Below are 26,486 nucleotides of genomic sequence, written 5' to 3' on the forward strand. Positions count from 1 at the left end.
TACGGTGGGTTCTATTGATAGAGGAACGTAGATGGGTTCCATTGAAAATCAAACAGTGTTGTACGAGGGAAACAGATATTTGTATTTTGTCATTTAAAGATTTTATTGTGGCGAAATTTAAACTCAATGGTAGTGATGAATTAATATAATATTTGTTAGAAAAAAAATAAAATGTAGAGCAAGGCGAAGTACATGAAATCACAATCACAATTCACCTGTAATCACCCAGCCTGTGCAGACAAACTTCTACCTAAGCTGTTTTGTAATACTGGTTTGTTTCCGTCGTTCGGATCCATTCAATCCCAGTCGACTGTTGGACCATTATTGTGTTTACAGTACCTTGTTTCATAGCTCACTGTCACGCCTATGGAAACTATGGATTATCTTTATCGATTAAAAGACAGAATTGTTATTGAATAAACATTGGCTTTCTTGAATGCATGTCATCTTGGCAATTTCCTTTTTTTAAGTGTATATGTTGAAATTAAATCTCATCTTTTGTCATTCAAAGAATTCACTGGCTACAATTAACAATGTAGCACAACCATTAGTCCGGCTTTAATTTGATTGATGTGCTTCTTGTTGGTGGCTCCGATCGTTCCAATAGTAGATCATTCACATCATCACCTACAAGATTAAAGAAGGTTATTATTTGCAATTCTCAAGTTGTAATTAAAGTATTTTTTGGTTTTTAGTTTTTGCTTAAAAACCTAAAAGGGGCACAGCAGGATCTACACTTTAATAAATAACAAAACAGCAAGCTGGAATGCGATGTACACATTATGCAGGAACCTTGGCAAGCATCAGCTGGGCGTGGTTAAACTGGGTGTACTTACGCTCTGCACAAGGGGAGGAGTAGTCTGCCACTGCCTCGTCACCTTGGAAACAACACAAAGGACAATCAAATGAAGAGCACTCCTCCTAACTCCTCCGAGCACGAGTCCTAAGAAGTGGGACTGCGGGGGGGTCCTACTTGTCTGGTAGTAGTCGTACACCTTCACCACGGCCGGCCTCAGGTTCCTGACGGCCTCCTCCTCCTCCAGGGTCACGCTGTAGCTCCTCAACACCTCCTTCTTCAGCTGCACACAGAAGAACAGTGAGGGGAGGAGCACAGGAATGTAAACACAAGCATGATGGGAACAGGGCTCCCCTGGTACGTACGCCGTCGAGGTAGATGTTGATGTAGCCCTCTTCAAAGTCCACACGCTTCACACTGCTCTCTCTCTTCAGCTGATAGGGAAGAACACAGAACGCTTGCTGACAACCATCTTCATGTTGAAAAATAAATATGAATACAAAACAGAGCAGTGCATCTAAACTCACTTAAAGGGCTACACACAGACCAGTGCATCTAAACGCACTTAAAGGGCTACACACAGACCAGTGCATCTAAACTCACTTAAAGGGCTACACACAGTCCAGTGCATCTAAACTCACTTAAAGGGCTACACACAGACCAGTGCAACTAAACTCACCTCCTGCAGAGTGCTCTGCTGAAGGCCATAGCCTGACAGGAGCTTGAGGTTGATGATCACCATGTTGGTCTCCTTTCTCCTACCTTGGTACCTGAGCAACACGGGCAGAAAACCTTCTCAGATGGCCATTCAGTTAACAAGTTCACCTTCCAGAAGACTGTCTTAAAGGAAACCCAACACAGAATTTGAGGTTGTCTGAGCCAACGAGCAACATCTTAAAAAGTTCTTTGTATGGTGGACTCTTTGATTCAGAACCTCGGTGACGTTACCAAGCGACACAAAATGGCCAGTAACCGGTAATTCAAGCAATGACGAGCAATTTGAGTCCATATAAACATCTGAATTTGAATGGAGATTTGAACAAGGATCAAACCATTGCATTATGATGTAGTCCACTAGATCCCATTTCATCTAAGATAAGTTGTTTTAGGGGTTTGGTTTGCTTGCCATCTATACAGGGCTATGGAACCTTTAGGACTGGAGAGCCAGTGGGCAGATTTTAGTGACAAAACAAAAAATCAGTGCGTCTCATTAAAAAGATTACTGGTTAAGTCCACAGTGTACCCTTTAGTCTAGAATTCATTCCTAGACTCAATTTGTGTTTGATGTTCTGTTGTTGGTGGATCCAATGGTTGTATACTATACATTCACTAAGCCAGTGACAGCACACAGCCGGTTTCCCCCGTCTATCTGGTAGGTATCGTTGTGGTCTATCTGCTGAGGTCTCCACCACCCCTCTCTCAACAGTCTGGCCTTTTGCCATATCCTTACCTGAGGTCCACTCTGATGGTCAGTGTGGGCCGGGTGCTGTTACACACAGCTGTCGTTGTTGCGACGATGTGGAAGGAACTGAAGTCACCAGGAGGGGGGATGTTGTAACGCATGGCGATCTGGTTGGTGACAACAAGGTGAACCAACATTGGGGTGGAATTACTTGTTGAATTAGATTTTAAGTGCCATCCCCCTCCAGGAATATTGAATCGGGGGCTTACCCCGATCTTGGGGGAACCGTCACCATGAAAAAACAAAAACCAGGAGCTTACAAAGTCCAAAAATCTCTCCATATGCCAATATATATTTTAAGGCTGAAACTGAACTAGTTAATTATTAGTATCAAACAGATTCTATGCGTTTGTAGGTACCATGAAATCAAAGGCTATACTAGCTCATCTATGTATTAAGGAAAGTTGGGAAGTTCGATACAAAGTATTTATATACAGACAAATTGATAGAATTGTAGAAGTTCTCGAAGAAGACTTTCAACATGCCTATCTTTTAGACCATGGTTGACATATATTAAAGGCACCCAGTGCAACTTTCGAGGCTTAAAAATAAACATTCAATTTCTAGTCTTTTTTACACGTAGTAAGTTTCAATAACTCCATACCATTACATACCGACATTTAAGCAGCAAAGATGAGACGTCGTTGTGTGGTGAGAACTGATACAAAATCGATAACAACAACAATGCCGCCATTTTCTTTATTTTTTGTAACCTACAATAAATAAAGCAGGCTTCCAGTCAATGGAAAAATGGCTTCTCCCCACCGGCGATTGTTTACGATTTTCTATCAGTTCTCACCACACAACGACGTCTCATCTTTGCTCCTTGAATGTCGATATGTAATGGTATGGAGTTATTGAAACTTACTACGTGTAAAAAAGTAGAAGTAGAAAAAGTAGAAAAGACTAGAAATTGAATGTTTATTTTTCATTGAATGTTTACATAAAGTTGCACTGGGAGCCTTTAAGGACTATTAATGAATGCTATTCTAAGTTAAGACTTTATAGAAGGAAAGCCTTTATACCTTCCAATGGATGAACACAAATAATAAGAGCTGCTGCCTGGCACCCATAAAGCGGCAGTTGACCAGAGATGTGTCATGGGGCAACCAAGACAGACGCTCAGGCTTCAGTGACTAGTATCAACCCATGAGGTGGGAACCCCTTCTTGGCTTCTTGGAAACCCCTCCTTCCTCCTCCACCCCTGGTCCCGGACAAAGCCCTGGTACCGGACACAGCCCTGGTCCCGGACACAGCCCGGTGCCTGTACATAGTCCTGCCCCTGGGGATCCCACCTGTGCCTGGACACAGCCCTGCCCCTGGGCCGTGATGCGGTAGTCCCCGGGCAGGCGGTCCAGCGCCTGCTCCTGGTACAGCAGCCGGGTGCTCTGGTCCACGGTGAACTGCCAGCTGGCCCCGCCCAGCGAGCTCAGCCCCACCACGCAGGCGCCCTCCGAGCTGTAGGTGGCAGCGCCGTAGCGGGCCAGGGCCTGGAGGGCCACCACCGTGTCCTGTCGGGGTCCAACGGGGTTTACACGTTGCACCGGGCGTCACAACCAGACATCTCCTCAGTTCATTTAAAATCAAACTGTGGTTAGACAGGACAGATTGAATGAGATTCTGGAACGTGAAAGCTTGCGTGTGTGGGTGGACGTTAATGCTGGGGGCCATTTAGTATCACACAGTGTACATTGGTGTGTGTCCTCTGACCTGCGTAGAGGCGAAGCCGCCGTAGGGGTTCTGCTGTTGGATGAGCCAGCGTGTGATGCTGGAGGCATAGTCTAGGTCGAAGCCCGGCACCGGGGGTCCGGAGAGAACCGCAAGCAGTACGTAGGCCGTCATCTCAACCTCCAGGGAGTCCAGAACCGTCTCAGAGGCCTCCGCCCGCTTCCAGTGGCGCGTGCCCCCTAGAAGAGCAGAGATAGTGAGGGGCTTTTGTGAGAACTACACTTGAACTACTGCAGTAGTTCTAAGTTTATCTTTATTACTTGAATATAAAGCCACATGTATTGAAAACAGTCATGCCTGGCTTAAATACTGTCTTTAACACATATACAGGATACATCTGATCCCCAATATTTCTTTAAATGTGTGCGTGCCCTGCAAATATGGAAAAAGTAGAGTGCCTATGGATGATCTAGTCTAGACTAGAACCTGATCTAATCAATGTTCTCGTCAAAACGTCTGCGGTCAGGCTACTTCATGCGTGGGCAACCGAACAGAGATGCAGCTACCGTCTGTGACGGAGCGCTGGTGGAGAGCGGTGAGGAGCGCGGCCCTGGTCTGCTGGTCCCCTGCCAGGGTGAAGGTGTAGGAGAGGAGGGCTGTGGTGTACATGTTCTCCAGCTTTCCCGCTACCGCCACTCTCAGGCACTGCAGGCACCCAGACACCATGGGGTCTGCCTGCAATGGGCACACCAGGGAACAAGGGAATCAGCTATATACTGTATCTATATGGGCACACACACACCAGACAGACGGTATAAATAAATATCTCTCTATATATATATTTATATCTATACCATCTTGCACAACATAAGCTAGAGAGCGAGATATAGAGCTCATGTGGTGACAGACAGTATTTTTTTTATAAAATCCTTTCGTTTACCTTGACAGCTGTCAATTATACTTGGCAACGGTGAATTATCAAATATAATTCACCGCCGGAAGTTGTGAAGAGCAGTCTACAGCATTGAGAAGGGCCGTGTTATTATCCATAATAATGTAAGGTTTAGAAGTTAAATATTTGAAAGTTGTAGAATAAATTGATATAATTTATATTATAGTTAATTTGCTAGAAATGTACTTACAATCAGTTAATCATTTACATATTTATGTTACACAATTATTACTTACATATTTAACACAGTCAGGATATTCTGTTGAATCTGCCTCTCTGATTCCCTCACGTTTACCTCAGTCTAAATTCTAGCTCCTGATTGGTTAGTTCAGTCACATGATGGGTCCGAACAAGGAAGTGTTTGAAAATAGATTAACGGCGATATTTTTTTTTATCGCGCGATAAAAGTTTTGCGTTAACGCCCAACCACTAATTAATATGTACGCGATAAGGCATAACTTTTATCGCGCGATAAAAAAAAATATCGCCGTTAATCTATTTTCAAACACTTCCTTGTTCAAAGCAGTCATATATATATATATATATATATATATATATATATATATATATATATATATATATATATATATACACACATATACACATATACATATACATACATATATATATAGAGCTGTCAGTTAAACGCGTTATTAACGGCGTTAACGCAAACAGATTTTAACGGCGTTAAAAAATAGATTGCGCGATTAACGCAATTATTTTATTTTTAAAAAAATAATATAATATATATATATTTTTTTTTCTTTGGCTCAAAACAAAGAAGCAGTAGCCTGACTGCTATGTTCAAATGACATTTGTTCAAAGCAGTCGTTTAATTGCACTATAGGCACTTTTTTTGTATCGTCCTGTTTTGATCAGTATATGCCAATGTTGTTAGCAATAAAAAATCATTTGCACAAGGCAAGCCGATGCACTTCACCATGTTGATAAGAGAATTAAAATGAAAAGAATTATGGGACAAAAAAATCAAGGGATATTTAGCATAGAAAAAGAATTTGCAATTAATCGCGAGTTAACTATGACATTAATCACGATTAAATATTTTAATCGCTTGACAGCTCTAATATATATATATATATATATATATATATATCTCTCAAGGTGTTTCTATATATATGTATAGCTCAAGGTGTTTCTATATATGTACAGCTCATAGCCCATGGTGTTTCATAGCTCATGGTGTTTCTACATATATAGCTCATAGCTCAAGGTGTTTCTACATATATAGCTCATAGCTCATGGTGTTTCTACATATATAGCTCATAGCTCATGGTGTTTCAACATAAATAGCTCATAGCTCAAGGTGTTTCTACATATATAGCTCATAGCTCATGGTGTTTCTACATATATAGCTCATAGCTCATGGTGTTTCTACATATATAGCTCATAGCTCATGGTGTTTCTACATATATAGCTCATAGCTCATGGTGTTTCTACATATATAGATCATAGCTCATGGTGTTTCTACATATATAGCTCATAGCTCATGGTGTTTCTACATATATAGCTCATAGTGTTTCTACATATATAGCTCATAGCTCATGGTGTTTCTACATATATAGCTCATAGCTCATGGTGTTTCTACATATAGCTCATAGCTCATGGTGTTTCTACATATATAGCTCATAGCTCAAGGTGTTTCTACATATATAGCTCATAGCTCATGGTGTTTCTACATATATAGCTCATAGCTCATGGTGTTAACATGGGGCGGGGGCACTCACTGCATCCAGCTCCAGCAGTGCAGCCGTGATGTAGGCGGTCAGAGACACGTCGTCGCTCACCCCGCCCTGGGGGAACAGGATGGAATGAGCCCAGGCTGCACCAAAGCACGTAGTAAGCACAAGAAAAGAAAAGAACCACGCCTCCTTGACTGAGTGGGAAGTCGCTGGCACTATGGCGATGGAGGGAATGAGCCCTGAGTTTCTGGGCTCATTATTGTCACCTGACACTGAACCACTGGGGCACGGGTAGGGTACAGAGGTGTGGAGATAGGCCTGCTGAGCTCCAGCTGGACGCAAACACACATCCTCTAGGATACTTGGAAAGGAACAAATCTTAATGTCCTTCAGACAGTAGATGCCCGAAAATCGTCTCCATTTCACTCGGGTTTTTACGGATCATGCAAATTCGTTAACTACAGATACGCATGATTCACAAATGTGACAATTTCTATGTCGGAAAACTGGAATTCCGGATTTGATCTGAAAATCCCATCGCTTTTGACTTTTGATCTACTCAACTTGGAAAAGAAAAGTCAATTTTTATTTTCCTAGTACAGTTATCTACGAAGCAATGTGATATCAGACATCTGGCCCAGATGTCATTATGTCTGAGTTCCATCTCTAATGCTGTTAGCACTAGACATAATACCTTGTAACAGAACTAGCCCTGAGGATACAAGTGCAACATTCTTCAGACACACGGCTGTCAGGTATTTACATCTTCTTTGGACTAGATTTCAAAAGCATGTCTCTGTTATTTATTCTAAGTGTGCATCATTAGTGACAATAAATTCCCAAATGCTATTTTACCACAGCTGGGAGGACAGGTACCACACCCTTGTAGAACGTCTTAGGGGAACAACTGTTGGTCATACAAAGCTCCTGAATACATTTGTTGCCGTATGGCTCCTTTGGATTGATCCAAGTTACCTTCATGCCGTTGTGAAACAGTTTTCCAACTGATGTGATGCATCCATCTTGCCGCCGGTGGCTGAGCAGCCAGGTTCTGGAGTCCAAGATTAGTTTGGGGTCGATGAAGATGTAGGGCTTGGCGCCGCCAAACGACTTCATCACAAAGGCAGTCAGCCTGGGACAGAGAATGACGCACAAGCGCCACAAACGACTCATTAAGAAGGTCATGGTAAGAGGGGTGGGGTTTCAATGCCCTTTTATGTTTCAGTGTGTAGGATCATGCAGAGACGCCTGGCTTCCAGCACCTCTACACCAACCTCTTTCCTGTTTTGCTACCATTGCACCTGACCATTATTGTGGCAGTCATTGCACTCCTAACCATCCCTGGAAGGAGGGTTCCCTCATTCTACGTTCCCTCCCAGGGTTTCTTACCAGCTTATGAAGGGCCCCATGTACGCACCTGAGCTGGTGGTACAATAGGGGCCTTTTAAGGGACTTTTCCTGTCTCTTCGAGGTGGGGGGGGGTCATAAAATGTGCCCTGTACCAGAAGGAAACACATGTACATGGCGGGAAGACCCACCTGGTTACCATGCCAACTAAGAAGAGAAGCCCCAGCTGACGTACTCACCAGGTGTTTCCAGACGCGTCGCTCTTGCCAAAAGCACTGTAGGAGCCATCGTCATGCCGGTAGGTGAGCTCTCTCTGGTAGCCTGCACATGAATGCATAGGATGCACAGATTGTAGATTTGCATTTGATACATGCAAAAACATATCTAAATTATCATTTAATTTGTGATTCCTATGGCTGCTCTGCGCTCTGCCCAGTTGTTTTCTAAACTAGGTTCTTCTTTCTTAACCTCTTCATCAAAAGGTCTCTTCCTCAGGCTTTTGCCCAAAAAGACAAACCCAAAGCAGTAGCAAGCAGTGACTTTTGAGGCGATGTATGCTGGGGACCGCCCCCGGCCCCCCGATGTGTGTCCTAGCTGAGCCACTAGGGGGCTGTGTCACGTGACCTCGAAGCTGATGTGAATTCAGCTCACACACTCAGAGCTTTGAGCCCCTCCCCTCTGAGTAAGGGAGCGTTGACATGGAGCGCATGGTGAGATCTGCTGAACACTGGCCCCACCACGAGCGATTCAGAGTGGAGACCTTCTGGTGGGACTGTGTATGATGTTGGGTGATAATAGTGCTGTCTGGTGCTCTCTGCAGGCCTCACCGCTCTCCAGGAAGCGCGTGGCCCGCTCCTTGATGGCGTGTGTCAGCTGTGCGGTGCTGGTCAGGTAGTTGAGGATGTAGATGTTTGGGGCGAACAGGATCATGTTCTGCTCCCCGCAGCCGTACGGCATGGCCAGCAGTTTGTCCAGGTTCTTCATGGCCCGGCCCATCAGGTCCCCTGGCCAGCACCACACACACACACACACACACACACACACACACACACACACACACACACACACACACACACACACACACACACACACACACACACACACACACACACACACACACACACACTTCATATGGGAGATGTAACAAAATACGAAAAACAAATGTACCCTCCTCAAATATTTAAAAAAATATATATTTATTTAATTATAATTATTTTTCATTGCTTTATTAACAATTTTCAATAATTCTATACTATGATTGCATTATTAAACCCTTGTTGGATATCTTTAAGGTACTGACCCAACACAGAGAAAGAGGCCCTGGCAGAACCAGCCACAAACAGGTCTGGCAGCAGGAGAGAGATGTTCTTCTCTGCTGGATTCTCTGCTGGGGAATAAAAAAACAAACTAATGAAGAGAGAAAATGTTACAAGGTACGATTGACTTCCATCAATCCATCGTCTACATCGTTTAAAATAAATTAGTAGGGAGCATTGAAAATTATCTAAAGATATAATGATTTACTATTGTAAAAATTATTAATTATTGTAATAATGATGCAAGTTACGGTAGACATTGTGTGTCTATTTGTACGGTTTTCATCCAGTCATTTATCTTTGTGGGGCGTGTGGAAAATGTACAAAATCATCCATTTTAAATGAACAGTTATCTGTAATCGGACAAATTCAAATCCACGCAATGATGAATACTTATGGATCGGTTTAAAATTCTCTGGATTGTCATGGTCTTCATATATTTAGAACTATATAAATCTAGAATAATATTATTGTTATTAACAGTCCTTTGAGCATTTAATAGATCAATGTTGGTAAAATGTAAAGGATAACATTGGTAGCCTTGAATTTAGAACTTATTCTATTTAACCCTTAGGTCTGGTGTGGGTTCTGTCTATATAATAATAATAATATATATTATTATTAATATCTCAAGGAAAAACTGGAGATGGGCTAGCAATATTTGGGCTTGCTTCAAGCGATGATTCTCCCCCATATAAACAAGTTCACTTCCTTTGTCCCTTGTCAGTTGGTTGTATGTTTCATGGCCCTTGGTCATTGTGGTCTCTAGTTGCTATTTGTCATGCATTTGACCCTTATCCCTTTTGGTTCCTGCTGCCCTGCCAGCCTGGCCCTGCTTCAGGCTGCATGTGTTGTAGAATGACCCTGGACCTGTCTTGCCGCTGTAGTCCTTAACATAGAGTTGTTTACCCTTTTTCAGTGAGGAAACCCAAAGTAGGTTGAGTAAACAAATGGGAACCAACTGAGGGATGACTGACCTCCAGGACAGAGGAGTGCATTGTGGGTAACAGCCACTGGGGTGCCTTCTGCCTGGAAGGGAGAAGAACGGCACACTTTCACTATGAGGATTAATATCTGCTTTATTCCTAGAATGGTAAAAACACAATTAAGTCAACTCTAGTGTACAACCCCCATCATGTTGCTCTGGGGTCTCTATGGTCCTTCAGAACCGGCCCATTGAGTCCTCTAGCAGGGCTTTGACCTGATGGTTCACTGAACATTATCACTGCTTTCTGTGTGGGAACTTATCATCTAGGTTTAGCTTGAGCGTTTCAAGACCTTCATGAGTAACACAGAAAATATAAGATTTAGGATTAACACAGAGCGACAACATGTTGGGACTTAAAGAGATGTTGGCTTATCTTTTACACATGTGAGGACCCGTGTGGGGCAGAGTACGAGGTGGGCAACGTGTGTGTGTGCCATCCATGAGCGTGAACCTCACCTCCACCAGTAGTTTGCGCACCACTGTGTCCACCCGGCCCACCGTGGGCGGGGGCGCCACCTCGTTCCCACACAGTTGCTCCGTGTGCAGTGCCTCGGCCCGGACCTCCAGGGTCACCTCCCCTACACACACACACACACACACACACACACACACACACACACACACACACACACACACACACACACACACACACACACACACACACACACACACACACACACACACACACACACACACACACACCTTTTTATTTGCCCCCTTGTCACTTGATTTGTGTTCACAAGGCTTTCTCCATCCGTCTAAGACTTGACCCCCCCACACATCCACCTCATTAACATGACTGTAACATCTCTCCCCTCCTCAACATTACCAAAGCCCTCAAATCAAAACAAAGAGAGGTGTCTCTCACACCCCTCCCTCAGGGAGAGGTTTCTGGCTGTTTCGTCAGAGGGACTACCTGACTTGTTAGCGACGGTTAGCATTCTTCAAAGGAATGGGGTGTGTGTGCGTGTGCGTGTGTGTGTGTGTGTGTGTGTGTGTGTGTGTGTGTCATCACTGCTGATGTGGGATGGCAGGCCATCGCTGGTTCACTGACAGGAGAGGAGGTGGACCGTCTCTGGCAGCAGCACTGCCTCCACTTTTAGAATGGCCTCCTCACTATAGTGGAGTTAGAATGGCCTCCTCACTATAGTGGAGTTAGAATGGCCTCCTAACTATAGTGGAGTTAGAATGGCCTCCTCACTATAGTGGAGTTAGAATGGCCTCCTCACTATAGTAGAGTTAGAATGGCCTCCTCACTATATTGGAGTTAGAATGGCCTCCTCACTATAGTGGAGTTAGAATAGCCTCCTCACTATAGTAGAGTTAGAGTAGCCTCCTCACTATAGTGGAGTTAGAATGGCCTCCTCGCTATAGTAGAGTTAGAGTAGCCTCCTCACTATAGTGGAGTTAGAATGGCCTCCTCACTATAGTAGAGTTAGAGTAGCCTCCTCACTATAGTAGAGTTAGAGTAGCCTCCTCACTAGAGTAGAGTTAGAGTAGCCTCCTCGCTATAGTGGAGTTAGAGTAGCCTCCTCACTATAGTGGAGTTAGAATGGCCTCCTCACTATAGTGGAGTTAGAATGGCCTCCTCACTATAGTGAAGTTAGAGTAGCCTCCTCACTAGAGTAGAGTTAGAGTAGCCTCCTCACTATAGTGGAGTTAGAATGGCCTCCTCACTATAGTAGAGTTAGAGTAGCCTCCTCACTATAGTAGAGTTAGAGTAGCCTCCTCACTAGAGTAGAGTTAGAGTAGCCTCCTCACTATAGTGGAGTTAGAGTAGCCTCCTCACTATAGTGGAGTTAGAATGGCCTCCTCACTATAGTGGAGTTAGAATGGCCTCCTCACTATAGTGGAGTTAGAATGGCCTCCTCACTATAGTAGAGTTAGAGTAGCCTCCTCACTATAGTAGAGTTAGAGTAGCCTCCTCACTATAGTAGAGTTAGAATAGCCTCCTCACTATAGTAGACATTATGCAGCAGATTGACTCAGTGGAGTCACCGCTGTTTCACATCTTTCAAAATGACAGTGGCAAAAAGTGAGGATTATCTCCATCGCCAACTGCTCTCCCTAGACACTTAAATCAGGGGCATGCTCCAGTACCAATATAATGCCCTCCTCAACAATATTAAAATCCAAAACACTTTGTTAATCAGCTGCACAATGCGCGGAAAGATCGTCTACCATCATGATCAGGCTCAGTGAGAACTGCTATGTGAGAGTCCTCTCATCACAAAGACCAAAGTGCTATAGTGCTGTCGCTGCTCTACGCCCTTCAGTAGAATTAGTACACAGAAGTGATTTTTACAAATGTTATTGGTGACGGATGTTTAGTGAAGCCACGAGGGACGCTTGTGGTGCTTTGATCACCAGACTGGGGATGTTCTTCAGAGACGCAGTGGCAGAGCCTTTCCTGTGATTTATCTACGATGTGCGAATGGGCCTGTGACGTTACAGTGAAGAAGACTTCTGACATTTACAGCGAGGAACGGAGCGCACTCAGAACTGAAATGGAGAGAAAATAAAAAGAGATTCATTTTAAGAGCTGCTGCCGCTACTCTTCTGGACTGGGATCAATTAATTGTATTATATTGATCTGATTGTCCTTCCATGAAGGAGGCGAGTTTCCTGCGGTGGTAAGGGCATAAGGAGCAGGTCATTAGGTCCTACCAAGGGAGGAGGGGCTGACCTCCCACTGGAAAACCATGCTCTCCTCTGCACACACACACATGGTGTACTGGCAGTCCGCACACTCTCTGAGGGAGAAGTGGGACGAGTTGCTCAGCTGGACCCTGACCTGCAGAGAGGGAGCGCAGAGTCAACACACATACAGTACATACTACATCATGCATCCTATACTACAAAATAGACTGCATCCTATACTACAAACTAGACTGCATCCTATACTACAAACTAGACTGCATCCTATACTACAAACTAGACTGCATCCTATACTGCAAACTAGACTGCATCCTATACTGCAAACTAGACTGCATCCTATACTACAAACTAGACTGCATCCTATACTACAAAGTTACAAACTAGACTGCATCCTATACTACAAACTAGACTGCATCCTATACTACAAACTAGACTACATAATGCTATACTGCATACTATGCTACGTACTATATCCCATACTACAGTATGCTACATACTATATCCCATACTTCATACTACACAACCTAATACTATACTACATACTATACTACAAACTACACTACATCCTATACTTCATAATACTACACTACATGATACTATACACAATGCGTTGAAATTCTTGGATGCAAGAGGTGTAAAAAGGATCTCTTCCTTTCTGAGTAGCTTCTAATGAACGGAGAGCGTCCTCGGCCCCCCTCAGCCCACCGGGGGGCCGGGGGACACGCAGCACGGAGAGGCCCACCATGATGCAGCTAGGGAGGTAGTTGAAGACGGTGGCTCTGAGCGTGAACACCTCCCCTCGGACCACCGAGTAGGGCAGCGTGAGGCTGACGAAGAAGGGCTGGAAGGCCACCAGCGCCGTGTCCCGGGACAGGCCGAAGCCCAGGGAGGAGGAGGTGCAGAAGGCCTGGGCCCGCCAGCTGGTGATGGTGTCAGGGAGCGTCTTCACCACGCTCACCGACCCGCTGTCTCTGCAGATGGAGAGGGTCACCACGTCAAATAGGGACCTCCAGTGTGTTAAGGGGGTGTGGTTGAGATTCAACCGCTCATTTAACCACCGTCATTTATCAGAAACGGTACAGCCATCAGCCAGAGATGACAATACACTGAGGATATCCTTTCAAGATGACTAGGCCGGCCTTGCCGACAGTATAAGACCATATGTCCATTTAAGACGGCTCAAAGCTGATGGGAGTGCTCGTGACCAATCAGGACATCTCTTCCCTGATTGGTTGGGGGACCCCAGGCTCTTCTGAGGGGTGGGAGATGTTGTTTTTACTGAAATGGTTTCAGTTCCATTTTAAAATGAGATACTTGTAACTCTTGCCAATAATCGTACTTCTGCAGACATCCTGCCCATTATTTCAATTTAGCATTATACTTCTCTAATTAGTGTAGGTTTAACCTGAAGAGTAGAGCACTAACCAAACGGGATCAGATCCCAGCACTAACCCAACAGGGATCAGATCCCAGCACTAACCCACCAGGGATCAGTTCCCAGCACCAACCCAGCAGGGATTAAATCCCAGCACTGACCCAGCAGATCCAGGTTTCAGGAGTTGAGCACTAACCCGACAGCGATCAGCTCCCAGATCCAGGTGTCAGGGAAGTAGCTTCTCACAGTTTCTACTTTTTGCCGATTTCCCGGGTGTCTCGATAACTCTGAATGGAGGTCATTTTCAGTGTCAGGCATGTCAATTAGACATTGATTAACATCCTCAAAGATCCGCCGATATCAAGGAACCTACCGCTATCAAACATGTAATATCTACGGTGCATACAGGTGGCTGGTTTCTTCACCTCAGAGTTGGTCACAAGTTTTATTCCAATTTCCTAAAAGTGTAAGCAAAAAAAAAAGTGGAAAATGTTGTTTGTAATCGGCAGTTAGGAATTTAGAACGATACATAAATATTGTGGCAGACGGCAGGGAGGAGTGAGGGGAGTGGTATGTTTGGAGGAGAGGGGGTAACAACTAATTGTATCAATAAGAATATCGTTAACATCAGGGGTTGATTATGAGAGAGAGCAAGAGAGCGAGAGAGACTTTATTGATTACCTGGACCATCTGACTACCCCCCTGTGTGCAGACCGCTTTGTTTGAGGGCCCTCCTGGTGAGGGCCCCTGGTTACGGATTACCCTTTTCCCCACCCTGGTGATAGTTATTTACCCTGTAAATCAATCACCCCTTTGAACTGCTCTGTGTGTTGTATGGTTTTATCTGTTCAACTTGGTGGCTAGGAAACCCCACACCCACTGGCCTGCTACAATATATAAATAACATTACAAAAGGGCAATTTACATGTCAATATGCATAAGGCATCATGGTCCAAATATTATATTTGACATAATTATTGATGTACTTCCTCATGCCATCACTCACATCTTACTTTAAAAACCTTGTAGACGTCGTCCTTCGCGGTGGATTCCTCCATCTCTTGCCCGTACTGTGCGCAGGGATCCGGCTCACGGTCCTCCACTTGATAGCTGAAGCCACTCAGCTTCTGCACAGGCAGCTTGTTGAACACCTTCAGATACCCCGGATGAAAAGAGCGTTGGGACTGAGCAGGTGCAGCAGTCTGACATGACGATGTGTGAGAGGGCTGTTCTCGAGTCTGAGGTGAACCGTGTTCAGTGGGCTTAAAATGGGGCTCTCCAATGGAGGCCACGTAAGAAAAAGCCCTACTGAATAGATTTAGCTCAACATTTATATGCATATAATACTGGATTTTATTGTATTCAATGCATAGCCTTTTGAGATGGTTTTTTTTTTAACAAAAAAATTATACTCTTTGAATTGATTTTCTTTTGAAATGTGTAGCCAACTATTGTTTTAGTCATGAATTTGTGTTTTTTTGTTATGTAAGCCTGGGCTACAATCCTGGGAGTGTTCAAATAAAATAAGCATATGTGGACCGGAAGTACGGATGTCTCCAAAACCTAAAAGGTCCGCCCGCACCCCCCATTTCCAAAAAAATATATCTGGGCACTATTCTTTGCCAAATGGACCCATAATGTCCGCCTGGAAAGTTTTTCTCTACATTGAAAGTTTAAATAAACCTGAAAAAATAAAATCCTGTATAAACTGGTAGACCCAAATTACCAAAAATGTGGGTCCCGGATTTATGGGATTATTTTCCAGATGATTGTGTTAAAAAGTTATCCAAAGATATATTTATGCAAATGAGACGGCATTATTCAATCAATCTCAAATCCACAATGGACCTATTGTATTTATCATAGTTAGTTAACATATCACCGTATCCCAATATCCTGTTAGCCCTAAGCAGTCTTAACAGTAGCCAACTGTCAGCTTCTTGTGCTGCTTAGTGCAGAAAATTAAACAGTGGACAGACTGCTGTTCACTTTTGGATGCAAACCCCATGGTTTACGAAATGGGATTGCCCTAAAAGCCCTTTTGCATAGTACCGTATTTTCGCACTAAGGCGCACCGGAGTATAAACCGCAGCAGCTAAATTGAATGATGTGTACATATATAAACCGCACTGGACTATAAACCGCAGGTGTTTTAATGTTTAATTCTCATTAGGGCTGGCCCGAATGCCATTTTTCAGGCTTTGAATACTCGTTGGTTTTTCCGAGCGAATATTCGAATACTCGTTCCAGATAACAACACCATCAAAAACTACATTAATAACCCCTATATACTCCCCGGAACCAATTTTGACAGTATCTACATATTTTGTTGAAGATTTAATAGCTTTTGAACGTTAATTAGTAGGCCTAAGTAGGTTGAAGTTCCTTCGTTTTTTCCCGTGAAAGCGGACAGCTGTTGTTCCGTTCCAAATCAGCTGTCCTCTGCCATCTCAGCCCTTACGGGAGCTTTTCAATTCATCCTGGAACGTGCATCTTCTCAGGGAATTTTTACAATAAATCCATAACAAATACCGAATATTGATTGTCTTATGTGTCCATATTATATCCATTATATTGTCCGGGTATTACCAAGACGCTCACGATCTGCAGCAAGCCAGTCACAGTTGATTGGCGCGGCGCTGTACAGCGAACGTAAACAAACAACTAAGCTACGGTTAGCATTTCGCTAGGTATTACTTTTCCTCCCGAGATCCCGCTAATAGTTTGCTTCCCTCGCTCTGGTAACGTCACGTACGTGAAAAACAACAACAAAGCTCTGAATACTGATTTAAGCTTTGAATACTAATTTTCCGAGTGGCCGTTAGCTGTAAAAATCAATAGATAGCCGCACGGTTATATAAGCCGCAGAATCGAATAATGGGGAAAAAAGGCGCGGCTTATAGTTCAAAAATTACGGTACCTTAAATGGAAAAAACTATATCTGACCCTTATTTATCAACCTTTGAGCTGGGTCATCACTGGTTGTCCTGGGATGGAGTCTATGTCTTTGGTAAGAGTGTGAGAACGTACATAAGCAGCGCTGAGCTCCTGATCCGGCTGCAGCAGAAGGATGCTCTGGTCCACCGCCCTGACGGAGCACAAGGATCCTGGCTGGCTCTCCAGGCGAAACGAGGTCTCTCCTCCAGGCAGCTCTCGATCTGCTGAGAACTCCAGCTTCACCTGGAGATAGCAACACAAAAAAGGGTTGCAGTAACAATACCATGCATTAATGGCCATTCTGATCAGTTCCTATTGCTGTCTTTATGTATAGTCATTTAGAAACCACAACTTGCATTGTCATGTTAAACAATTTTTGATTGGGTTTGGTCTTAGCATAACGTTACACTTTAAAGGGCACAGTAAAGTCAACATGAAATTCAATTTGACAATTTTTTTCTACCATGTCAATCAAACTCAAAGCTTTGTCAGCCATTTCAGATTGATGTTTAGCCTGTCACACCCTATTCTCGAAGCACTGGTCCACTGGGAAGTCCTTGTTATCCGCCAACACCTCCCCACTTGGCATCAAAGTGTACACCACCACTTGGGCATATGGGCTGAGGGCAGCTTTTCCAAGCAGGGGGATGGATAGCACTCCTTTGTTGACTAGATCGGAGGGAAGGGGAAGAATAAGGCATGGAGAGGGTAGTAGCAGCAATATAAAAAAGGTCTACTAAAGAAAAATTCAGAAAGCTTTGCAGTAATAATATTTCAAATGATAAATGATATGGCACATCCTTGATATATTCATCTAAAATAGTTTTTAATTATTTGAAAGGCCAAAGTCTTAACAGCTTTAGAAAGGCTGTGATTCATATGATTGGTGCGGGGGTGTTGTTAAACGTTTCCATAACGCCCGTCACGCTATCAAGCAAGGGAGTGGAGCCAATAGGAGACGTCCTCTCTGGAATAGAAGCTTCATGAGTGGGACTTGCACATTAATTATTATTTTAATATCTATAGAAGGATATTTTACCGATTCCATCTTTTACAGCAACTGAAAGATGTCCGTGCCTCATCATTGCACCCTTGGACATCACCTAATCGAAACAGGGAGGGAGAAAGCGCTAACGCCAGAGATATAGCTCCAAATTACACGTTTTTTTTATAAATAAAGCAAAGCGTTGAAGTGTTTGTGTAAAGTGTTTACAACGCTGACTCACGGTGTAGTAGAAGGGCAGTTCCTCCTGCCCCGGCCTAAGCTCCTCGCCCTGGATGATGTACTGGGCGCCCACCTGGGACTCCCCCTCACAGAGGCTCTTGTGGCCGTTGGCTGAGATCTTCACGAAGCTCTTGCTCTTAGAGTAGAACGGCCTCATGGTCAGTACTGCCGAGGGGTATGCAGGCAGGCGTTCCCCATGCACAAATGACTGCCGTTCTTCCTTGGGTCTAGAGCTTGCCTAAAGGAGGAGATATTACAACACATGTCAACTTTAAAATAAAATAAAAAGTTATTTAAATACAGAAAGCATTGAGTGTCCCCCTGGTAAAACATTTTTCTGATTAAACAGCTTCTCTGGGAGGTCCACTGACAGGGCCTTGACCCCACAGAGGTGTTGGTGTTGGAGGTTACTGGCTCACCCAGCGGAAACCCATGTGAACACGTGGAGAACATACAAAACCAGGACCAAGATGCTTTTGCACCAAGGACCTTCTTGCCGCAAGTCAACGATACAACATACAGACACAAGGACAAACCATAAGAGCCACTCTGTTCTTCCACAGGGAGGTGTCCAGGGAGAAAGAAGCCATGCCGTTGTCTTGGGTCAGAAGCGTGAGGTTGTACGACGCTGCGTTGACGTCCACGTATAGATATACCACCTCGTCCCCCACCGCCTTCCTGTCTATTCCAGTCAGCTTGACCTGGAACCCAAGGAAGGAAACGTACACACACAAGTTTTAAATATTTATAAAACAAACAAAGATAAAAAACATTACACACACACACACACACACACACACACACACACACACACACACACACACACACACACACACACACACACACACACACACACACACACACACACACACACACACACACACACAGACTGAATTTGATGGCTCATGGCCAATATCCGTTACCTTGCCCTCGAATGGGATCCCTGGCTTATAGGCAGTATTATCTGCAACATTCTCAAATGTGAGTTCTCTGACATTAACAGAGAAGGGCGTTTGGCCACTGGCTTGAATGACCACCCCTACAAAATATACAGGCAACGGTCATTATTTGACACCAACACTGACAATGTCTTGTTTTGTCTGCAAAACAACTAATTCATTCATTCATAAACCTACCAGTGCCATACTCCTCCATTTCAGCCGTCACCTCAAACATGTCCCGGTACATTTTATCTCTTGGGCCAAATTCTGATACCCTAATGAAGTGCGCTGCACAGCCAGTTCTGTCCGTCTGGGAGATAGAACGAAAAAGTGGTGCGAAGGTTAGCCAACACCTTCTGAAACCAAATAGATCAAGATCTAGAACACATATAAGCAGCATTAATATATATGAGGCAAATGACAAATAAGAGGAGTAAAATATTTATATGAGTCATCATTTATGTAAATGTTTGATTTACCTAACCCAAAATAACCCCAACACTACCCCATGCATCGGATGATATTTAAAAATGTCTAGAATAAGTCGGGTTCATGTAGGAAGTATTTACGAGTCACATAACTGCCTGCCAACCCCCTAGGCTGCAAGGTCTAGTTGCCACTTGCCTGCAGTTGAGATGTCACACAGATGTCTTCTTGCTTTTCAGAATAATGCCATGAAAAAAGGTCCTGGCCCTCTCTACAAACTACCACCTTGATGGACCCAAGGACAGGCTTTCCATAGGTGTATCTGTCAGAAGGAGCGCCTCGCAAGGCATTGGTGGATTAACAGTGGGAGGAAGCAATGATGACCACAGGCATGATGGGACTCAAGGGCATTTTCCATGAATTCTGCATTGTGGACACTCACCTTCCACAAATTTGTATGGGGACTTCTTCTTGTAAAATATTTATGACATTAGGTAGTCTAATGTTGACGGCATATTTTGGCAAAACTGAAAGGACAAGACTAAGCATCATTTTCCAAGCATGAAAAATCGGCTAATAAAATCCATCAGATTCAAAATGTTTCTAAAACAACATTTACTGTGTAGTACCAGTACGTGTGTGCACGTGTGTGTGTATTTGTTGCAGTCGGGGGCAGACCGTATTCCTTGATGTCAAAGGAGCGAGAGGTGCTCTCTCCTTTCTCCGTCCAGGCGGTGATGGTGTAGGGTCCCTGGGCGGCCTCTGGACTCATGGGGTGAGAGAGGTCCAGGATGCCACTGACGGCGGCCCTATCCAGCCACTGCGCGATGCGGTTTCTGTTGGGGTCCTTGGCATCAAGTGAAAGACATGGAGACATGTACCAAATCACTGCGAATCGAGCAGGTATTGCTGTACTTACAGATGCAACTGATTATTTAAAACCCCCAAGATTACTCCATTTCCCTCCTATGCAAAGTCCATGAGATTTGCAGCGGTGTATAATACCATTTTTTATCAATGGTTGGAATGAAACTATTGAAATATATTGAAATATATATACACCAAAATGTAGAAAAATGTATTATGTAGTACATTTGAAGAGTTCTTACCTGAAGCTCAACTGTTTTATACTGCAAATAAACGGGAAGGACGTTTTTAGTCATTTTATATTTATTTTCATAAATACATTTCTAGATTTGTATGGCCTTATCATACTATTTGTATTATCTATTCTTTACTCACAAAAGTATTTTCCTTCATATTATCTTTAGCTGAGTAATTATAATCATAAAGACCTTTTTATATGACTTATCAATAGGAAATTCTTACATAATGACACCAAAAGAATAGTAGTATGGAAGGTAATGGAGAGCGCACCAGAGAGCTCAGCCTCCTGACTGACGGGAACAATTCATGGCTCTCCAGTTTGATGAAGGATTGTAAATAAGAGGACATCACGTACCAGCTCATTGAATGGGATGAAGCCAGCGTCCATGGAGACGATCCGGAACTGGACTACAAATAAATAAATTCAGGTATATTCAAATATATATTCAAGTGTGGACATTCAGAATGCACATGAGTCAAAGGTGATCACAAACAATCAAAAGGACAGCCTTATTTTCAAATAAAACAATAATCAAAACTAGAACAATTTGGTTTCAAGGAAACCAAACCCTCAGAGGTATTTCAGAGGAAACCCCTCTATCCATAAGTGATATGGATCAATCCTAGTCCAAAGTTCCCCTAAAAAGGTATTTCAGATGACACATGATGTAGACGGTCACTAATGCCCCTTTTCCACCAACAGTACCAGCTCACGTCGCCATGACTTAGCATGGCACAACTTGGTTTGGTTTCAGGCACGTTGTGTTTCCATCTAGAAAGTATCTCTTTAACGTAGGCGGGTCGTCATAGCACGCATGCACGAAACTGCGACATATATCCACCTCTGTCACGGTCCACGGCGTGCTCTTGCGCACTGATCCTGCCATGTTCAATAATCAATCACTATTTTTGACTGAACGCTGATGCTAGTATTTAAAGATGCCGGGTGTTGGTTGTCGGGTGTCGGGTGTCAGGCTTGGACGTCGCGCTCATCATTATTCGGCCAGTGGCGTAACTCTGGCCAATCAGTGGCCAGTAGGCTGTTTACGGTATGATCAGATCAGCTCTCTAGGAACCTCGACGGAGGTGAGACTGAAAAAGTACCAGACACCAGGTAACTAATTTTGGCGGACCGAGTCGAGGCAAGTTGAGCTGGTACTGTCGGTGGAAAAGGGGCATAAGCAATATGGAATTAATCCTGGTCCAAAGTTCCCCTTAAAGGTATTTCAGACTAAACATGATGTAGTTGGTCTCTAAGTGATATGGATTTATCCTGGTCCAAAGTTCCCCTTAAAAGGTATTTCAGATTAAACACGATGTAGTGGGTCGCTAAGTGATGGATTAATCCTGGTCCAAAGTTCCCCTTAAAGGCCTTTCAGATGAAACACGATGCAGTGGGTTTCTAAGTGATATGGATTAATCCTGGTCCAAAGTTCCTGTTAAATACACAACAGTTCATATCTTGCCCACCCCCCTCAGCTTGTTGTGGGTGGAGACGGTGAAAGGCTGAACAGCAATATGAAAGAATAAGAGTCTGCCAGAAGTGGTTAGGAGGCATTGTCTATGTATTGATGAAGGACGGGGACTAGCTCAAACAGACTGTTTGGTTTTCCTTTCACAACAGCAAGAGAACACAAATATAATTTCCAGGTTCACGGATGCCCAAAAGCCTACGCTTTGATCCAACCTATTTATTGCAGTAAACAAAAAATGCAGAGCAAAATTTGTGACTACTGCAATACAGTGTTTCCCTCTCCCTGTAGGCTGGAGGCTTGTGACGGGGTGAGCACATGTGTACCAGTCTGTCCAGGCTTGTAGAGCGGCTTGTCCGTCACGATCAGATGAAGGAAGGCTGGAGGGGCGATGAGGACCTTGGTCTTCTTGCTCATGACGGCACTCTCCCCCTGGATGGTCACATTGACCGTGGCCACCGTGCTGCTGGTCACAATGGGAACCTGCAACACCACCCGCCCCATCATCAAGGGCTCAACGTAGCTTTGAGGTACAACAACGATGCACTGAGATACATTCTGCTGACGGACGCCCCGACCCTGACACCAGTACCTGGACGCCGGCCCCATACAGGACTCATGTACTGGTACAACTTCACCCATATAACCACCACATACCACGTTACGCAACATGACGTAACATTGAAGAGCCAGGGAACCCCAAACATTGTAGTTACTCTTAAACGTGGTTATCTATGCGTTAGTGGTTACATTACAGTGGTTAGTAGGGGTAGTAGGGGGGGTCTAGACTACTGATGATGAATGGGACTTTGGATAAAACCCTGCTCTGTTGAAATTAGTTTAAATAATGAAGTCATTTGTTGGTATTTCTCTACTAGAGGAGCAGACCTGAAAGGTGGAGCAGCCGTAGTAATCCGTGGAAACCGTCTCCTCCAGGATGACGGTGCTCCCGGACTGCGCCTCCAGAGTCACCCTGAGGGCCAGCGGCTCCGGGGGGGAGAGGACGTGGGCGCACAGCGTCTCAGATGCCCCTCCGGTCACCCTGGAGCTCACAGTCACGGCGTAGATGCTGACGAGAGGAGGAGGAGCGGGGATCGTGATGTCTGTGGTCAATATTAACGGGATTTCTCTTCATTGATGCTCCCATCTGATTAATGTTACAACTGATTGTTTACGTATGAAATATAACTATATTATTGGATATGTTCGTGTGCTTAGATGTTTTGGTCTTTGTATTAATTGTACCTACTATTCTTGAGTCCTTGTTATTTCTGTCGGGAAAAACTTTTACACCCTGGTATAACCAAAAGCATATCCCTTGGTGGACTTGATTGCAAGCAATGCAAAGGAAAAAACACTCAAATGCTTCCATGTACAAACATTCCCTTGTAATGGCAGATTGGTTCACCAGTACTAATGATGTGTTCAAAAACATTCCTGACAACCCTGATATTATTTTTCTGGCTAAAGATAGGAGGCAGGAGCTGTTGATGGAGGTAGGTTGTGTCTTTGACCTATATATGGACATAGCCTTTTATGACAAAATAACCAAATACCAGCCCATCAGTACAAGGATCAGAGACATAGGTTATGAATGCAAATTGATAGTATTAATCTTTGGCAGTTTGGGGCAAGTCCACAAATAATCCTTTCTCTGTACTGAATGTAATTTGGTGGATTCAAATAAATTATTCAAATGTGCGTGCGTGCGTGATGTAAACCAACCTGCTTGGGAGTGCACGATATCGTAACAGCATTAGTGTTGTCCAAGTAGGGGCGGATCTACAGGGGGGGGGCCCACTTTAGAGCCTTGCCACCCCAGCTGCCCCCCTAACCTTTTATTCTTAAAACTGTATTTGTAAAATAAAATAAACCGCCACTATGTCCACAAGCCTCTCAAAGCATTGAAACAAACTAGAAAATGAACTGAAGGTGAAGATTTGTAAATGTAATCTTAGGCCCATTCCCCTCAAACGTAACCCCTTGCAACAAAAACCGGTGTTGTTGTATAAGTCTTGGAGGCCTACGTTTAAGGGTTCTTCCCACGTAGCCTACTGTCGTCTCATACCCCTTGCAGAGACCCTTTGCCACCCCATGTCTATGTTCCAGTTCCGCCAGTGTTGCCCCGCAATGGATTTTGAAACGAAATATCTTATATCGCTACGTGTGTTTCTAACGTTGCTGCATAAACCCAGATCCTCGGACCTGCCTCGGACCGGCATTCCTAAGTGTGCATACTTACGTTTCGTTGAGGTGGGCGCGGGTTGGAGACCAGGCAAACGCTGTCCAAACCAGCACGCACAGTAGGACAGGTGCCATGATGCTTCTTTCTGCGCAACACACCAAACAGAATCTGACCACAGGAGGTCCAGCCGCTCAGAGTATGACTTTAATCAGGCTATTTATACCCCAACTATCCAGCCACTCCCACCGAAATCAGGCGGACCACTGCCTCCTCCCTAGTCCCTATGAGAGGTCGAATTTAGGGGAAGTCCAAAAAAACAAAAAGCAATAGTCCATTCCCCCCCTTAACACCCCCACCCCCAGTTTGAATGCATGCAGAAGCCAGTCAAGGCTTGCTTTGAGTACATTTTCTTTTAAATGAGCAGGATTTCACAGGGATGAAGATGTACAGATTATCTTAGTACATTAGAAAAAGCGTTTGCAATATGAATGAGCTATATGTAATGCGTGGTGGAATAGCAAATGGCAACGTGCCAGCGACCCTTCAACAGGAATGACCATGAGTACGGGCCGCCTGCTCCTGGTAGCAGCCGACTGCAGTTCCAGCGGTGGTCAGTGGAGGGCAGCACCGCTGTCGGGCTACATGGATAGTTATTCATGTTTCTTATTTTTCTTTTATCTATCTAGGGAGGAGGTCATTAAAATCTGCCTTCCCAATTTGGGGTGATGAAATCTGTATTAAATCAATATTAACCCCCTCCTCCTCCTCATTTTTCATTGCCCCAGCAGAATTCATATTAAACATGTATGGAGCACATTTCTAATCTACCATCTGTTGATTCCCCCTCCCCCCACCATCCCATCACACACCCTAACCATGCAGGCATGCACACACACATACACAGAAACAAATACACACACACACACACACACACACACACACACACACACACACACACACACACACACACACACACACACACACACACACACACACACACACACACACACAAATGAATGCATGCAAGCATGCACACACAAAGGCACATACACACACACACTGACAGGCATGCAGGTACACAGACACACAAACATGCAGACACACACACATTAAAAAAACACGCACGCATGCAGGCCTGCACACAAACACACACACACACGCATGCAGGCATGCAAACACAAACACACACACATGCATACGGTTAAGCCCTGTGCTCTGGATAGAGCAAAGTTGGGGTTGTGGGCAGAGGAGCCAGTGAGGAACAGGAGGAAGAACCACCAGTGAGTAACAAAAGGAAGTCAGAGGCTGTGTAGGGATTTAGATGTTCAAAGGAGCGGCTTACGCCCTGGGCCGCGCTAGGGCCCTCTTGAGTCTGAGAATGAATTGTTTTGTTTAACAAGCCTTTATTGGAATCCACACTCCTACCAAAACGTGGAAGATAAAGGGGACAAACAGAAGCCCAGAGCGCTGGATTCTCCGAGCTGAGCCAAGTGAGAGGCCAGCGCAATCCCAGAATCACTGTGAGTCAACAAGAGAGCGCAGGAGACGCATAATGGTGGAGCCCCATCCAGTGCAAGACTTAAACAAGTGTGTGTGTGTGTGTGTGTGTGTGTGTGTGTGTGTGTGTGTGTGTGTGTGTGTGTGTGTGTGTGTGTGTGTGTGTGTGTGTGTGTGTGTGTGTGTGGTGGCATCCCGCCACGTAAACCTCGGCCTGGACGGGCCCGAGGGACCGTGAGGGACGGGATATACCACCCCCACCCACCAGCCGGCGACTGAGAGCATCCCTTTCGCCTCCCCAATCAGGGTGATTGGTGGACACCTGGCCGGTGGCAGGGGAGCCATCTTAAAAGGAGGTCCAGGACAGCACAGCACGGCACGGGAGCAAGGAGGAAGTGTTCGTGTCCGGGAGAGGCTAGAGGCTAGAGGCCAGA

General features: G+C 44.5%; 1 protein-coding gene across 1 annotated transcript; it reads right to left on the minus strand.

Annotated features, from left to right (window-relative positions):
- Positions 1 to 65: 65 nt before the first annotated feature.
- On the minus strand, positions 66 to 24,764 carry LOC130406566 (alpha-2-macroglobulin-like protein 1). Its single transcript, XM_056612229.1, has 36 exons — positions 24,613 to 24,764; positions 23,259 to 23,439; positions 22,697 to 22,853; positions 21,254 to 21,306; positions 20,901 to 20,921; positions 20,470 to 20,638; positions 20,234 to 20,318; positions 19,990 to 20,113; positions 19,561 to 19,675; positions 19,348 to 19,463; positions 18,961 to 19,125; positions 18,426 to 18,662; positions 18,239 to 18,302; positions 17,723 to 17,868; positions 17,293 to 17,442; positions 15,276 to 15,413; positions 14,636 to 14,720; positions 14,459 to 14,549; positions 13,630 to 13,858; positions 12,897 to 13,023; positions 10,686 to 10,807; positions 10,219 to 10,270; positions 9,226 to 9,312; positions 8,753 to 8,929; positions 8,165 to 8,246; positions 7,554 to 7,710; positions 6,624 to 6,689; positions 4,493 to 4,661; positions 3,969 to 4,165; positions 3,554 to 3,769; positions 2,247 to 2,365; positions 1,476 to 1,566; positions 1,162 to 1,230; positions 974 to 1,079; positions 837 to 878; positions 66 to 627 (listed from the first exon to the last, which is right to left on the minus strand). Exons 1-36 carry the CDS (start codon positions 24,687 to 24,689, stop codon positions 548 to 550), a joined length of 4,362 nt encoding a protein of 1,453 aa, XP_056468204.1. The 5' UTR covers positions 24,690 to 24,764; the 3' UTR covers positions 66 to 547.
- Positions 24,765 to 26,486: the final 1,722 nt, after the last annotated feature.

The sequence above is a fragment of the Gadus chalcogrammus genome, chromosome 16, assembly GCF_026213295.1.
Source record: "Gadus chalcogrammus isolate NIFS_2021 chromosome 16, NIFS_Gcha_1.0, whole genome shotgun sequence".
Lineage (NCBI taxonomy): Eukaryota > Metazoa > Chordata > Actinopteri > Gadiformes > Gadidae > Gadus > Gadus chalcogrammus.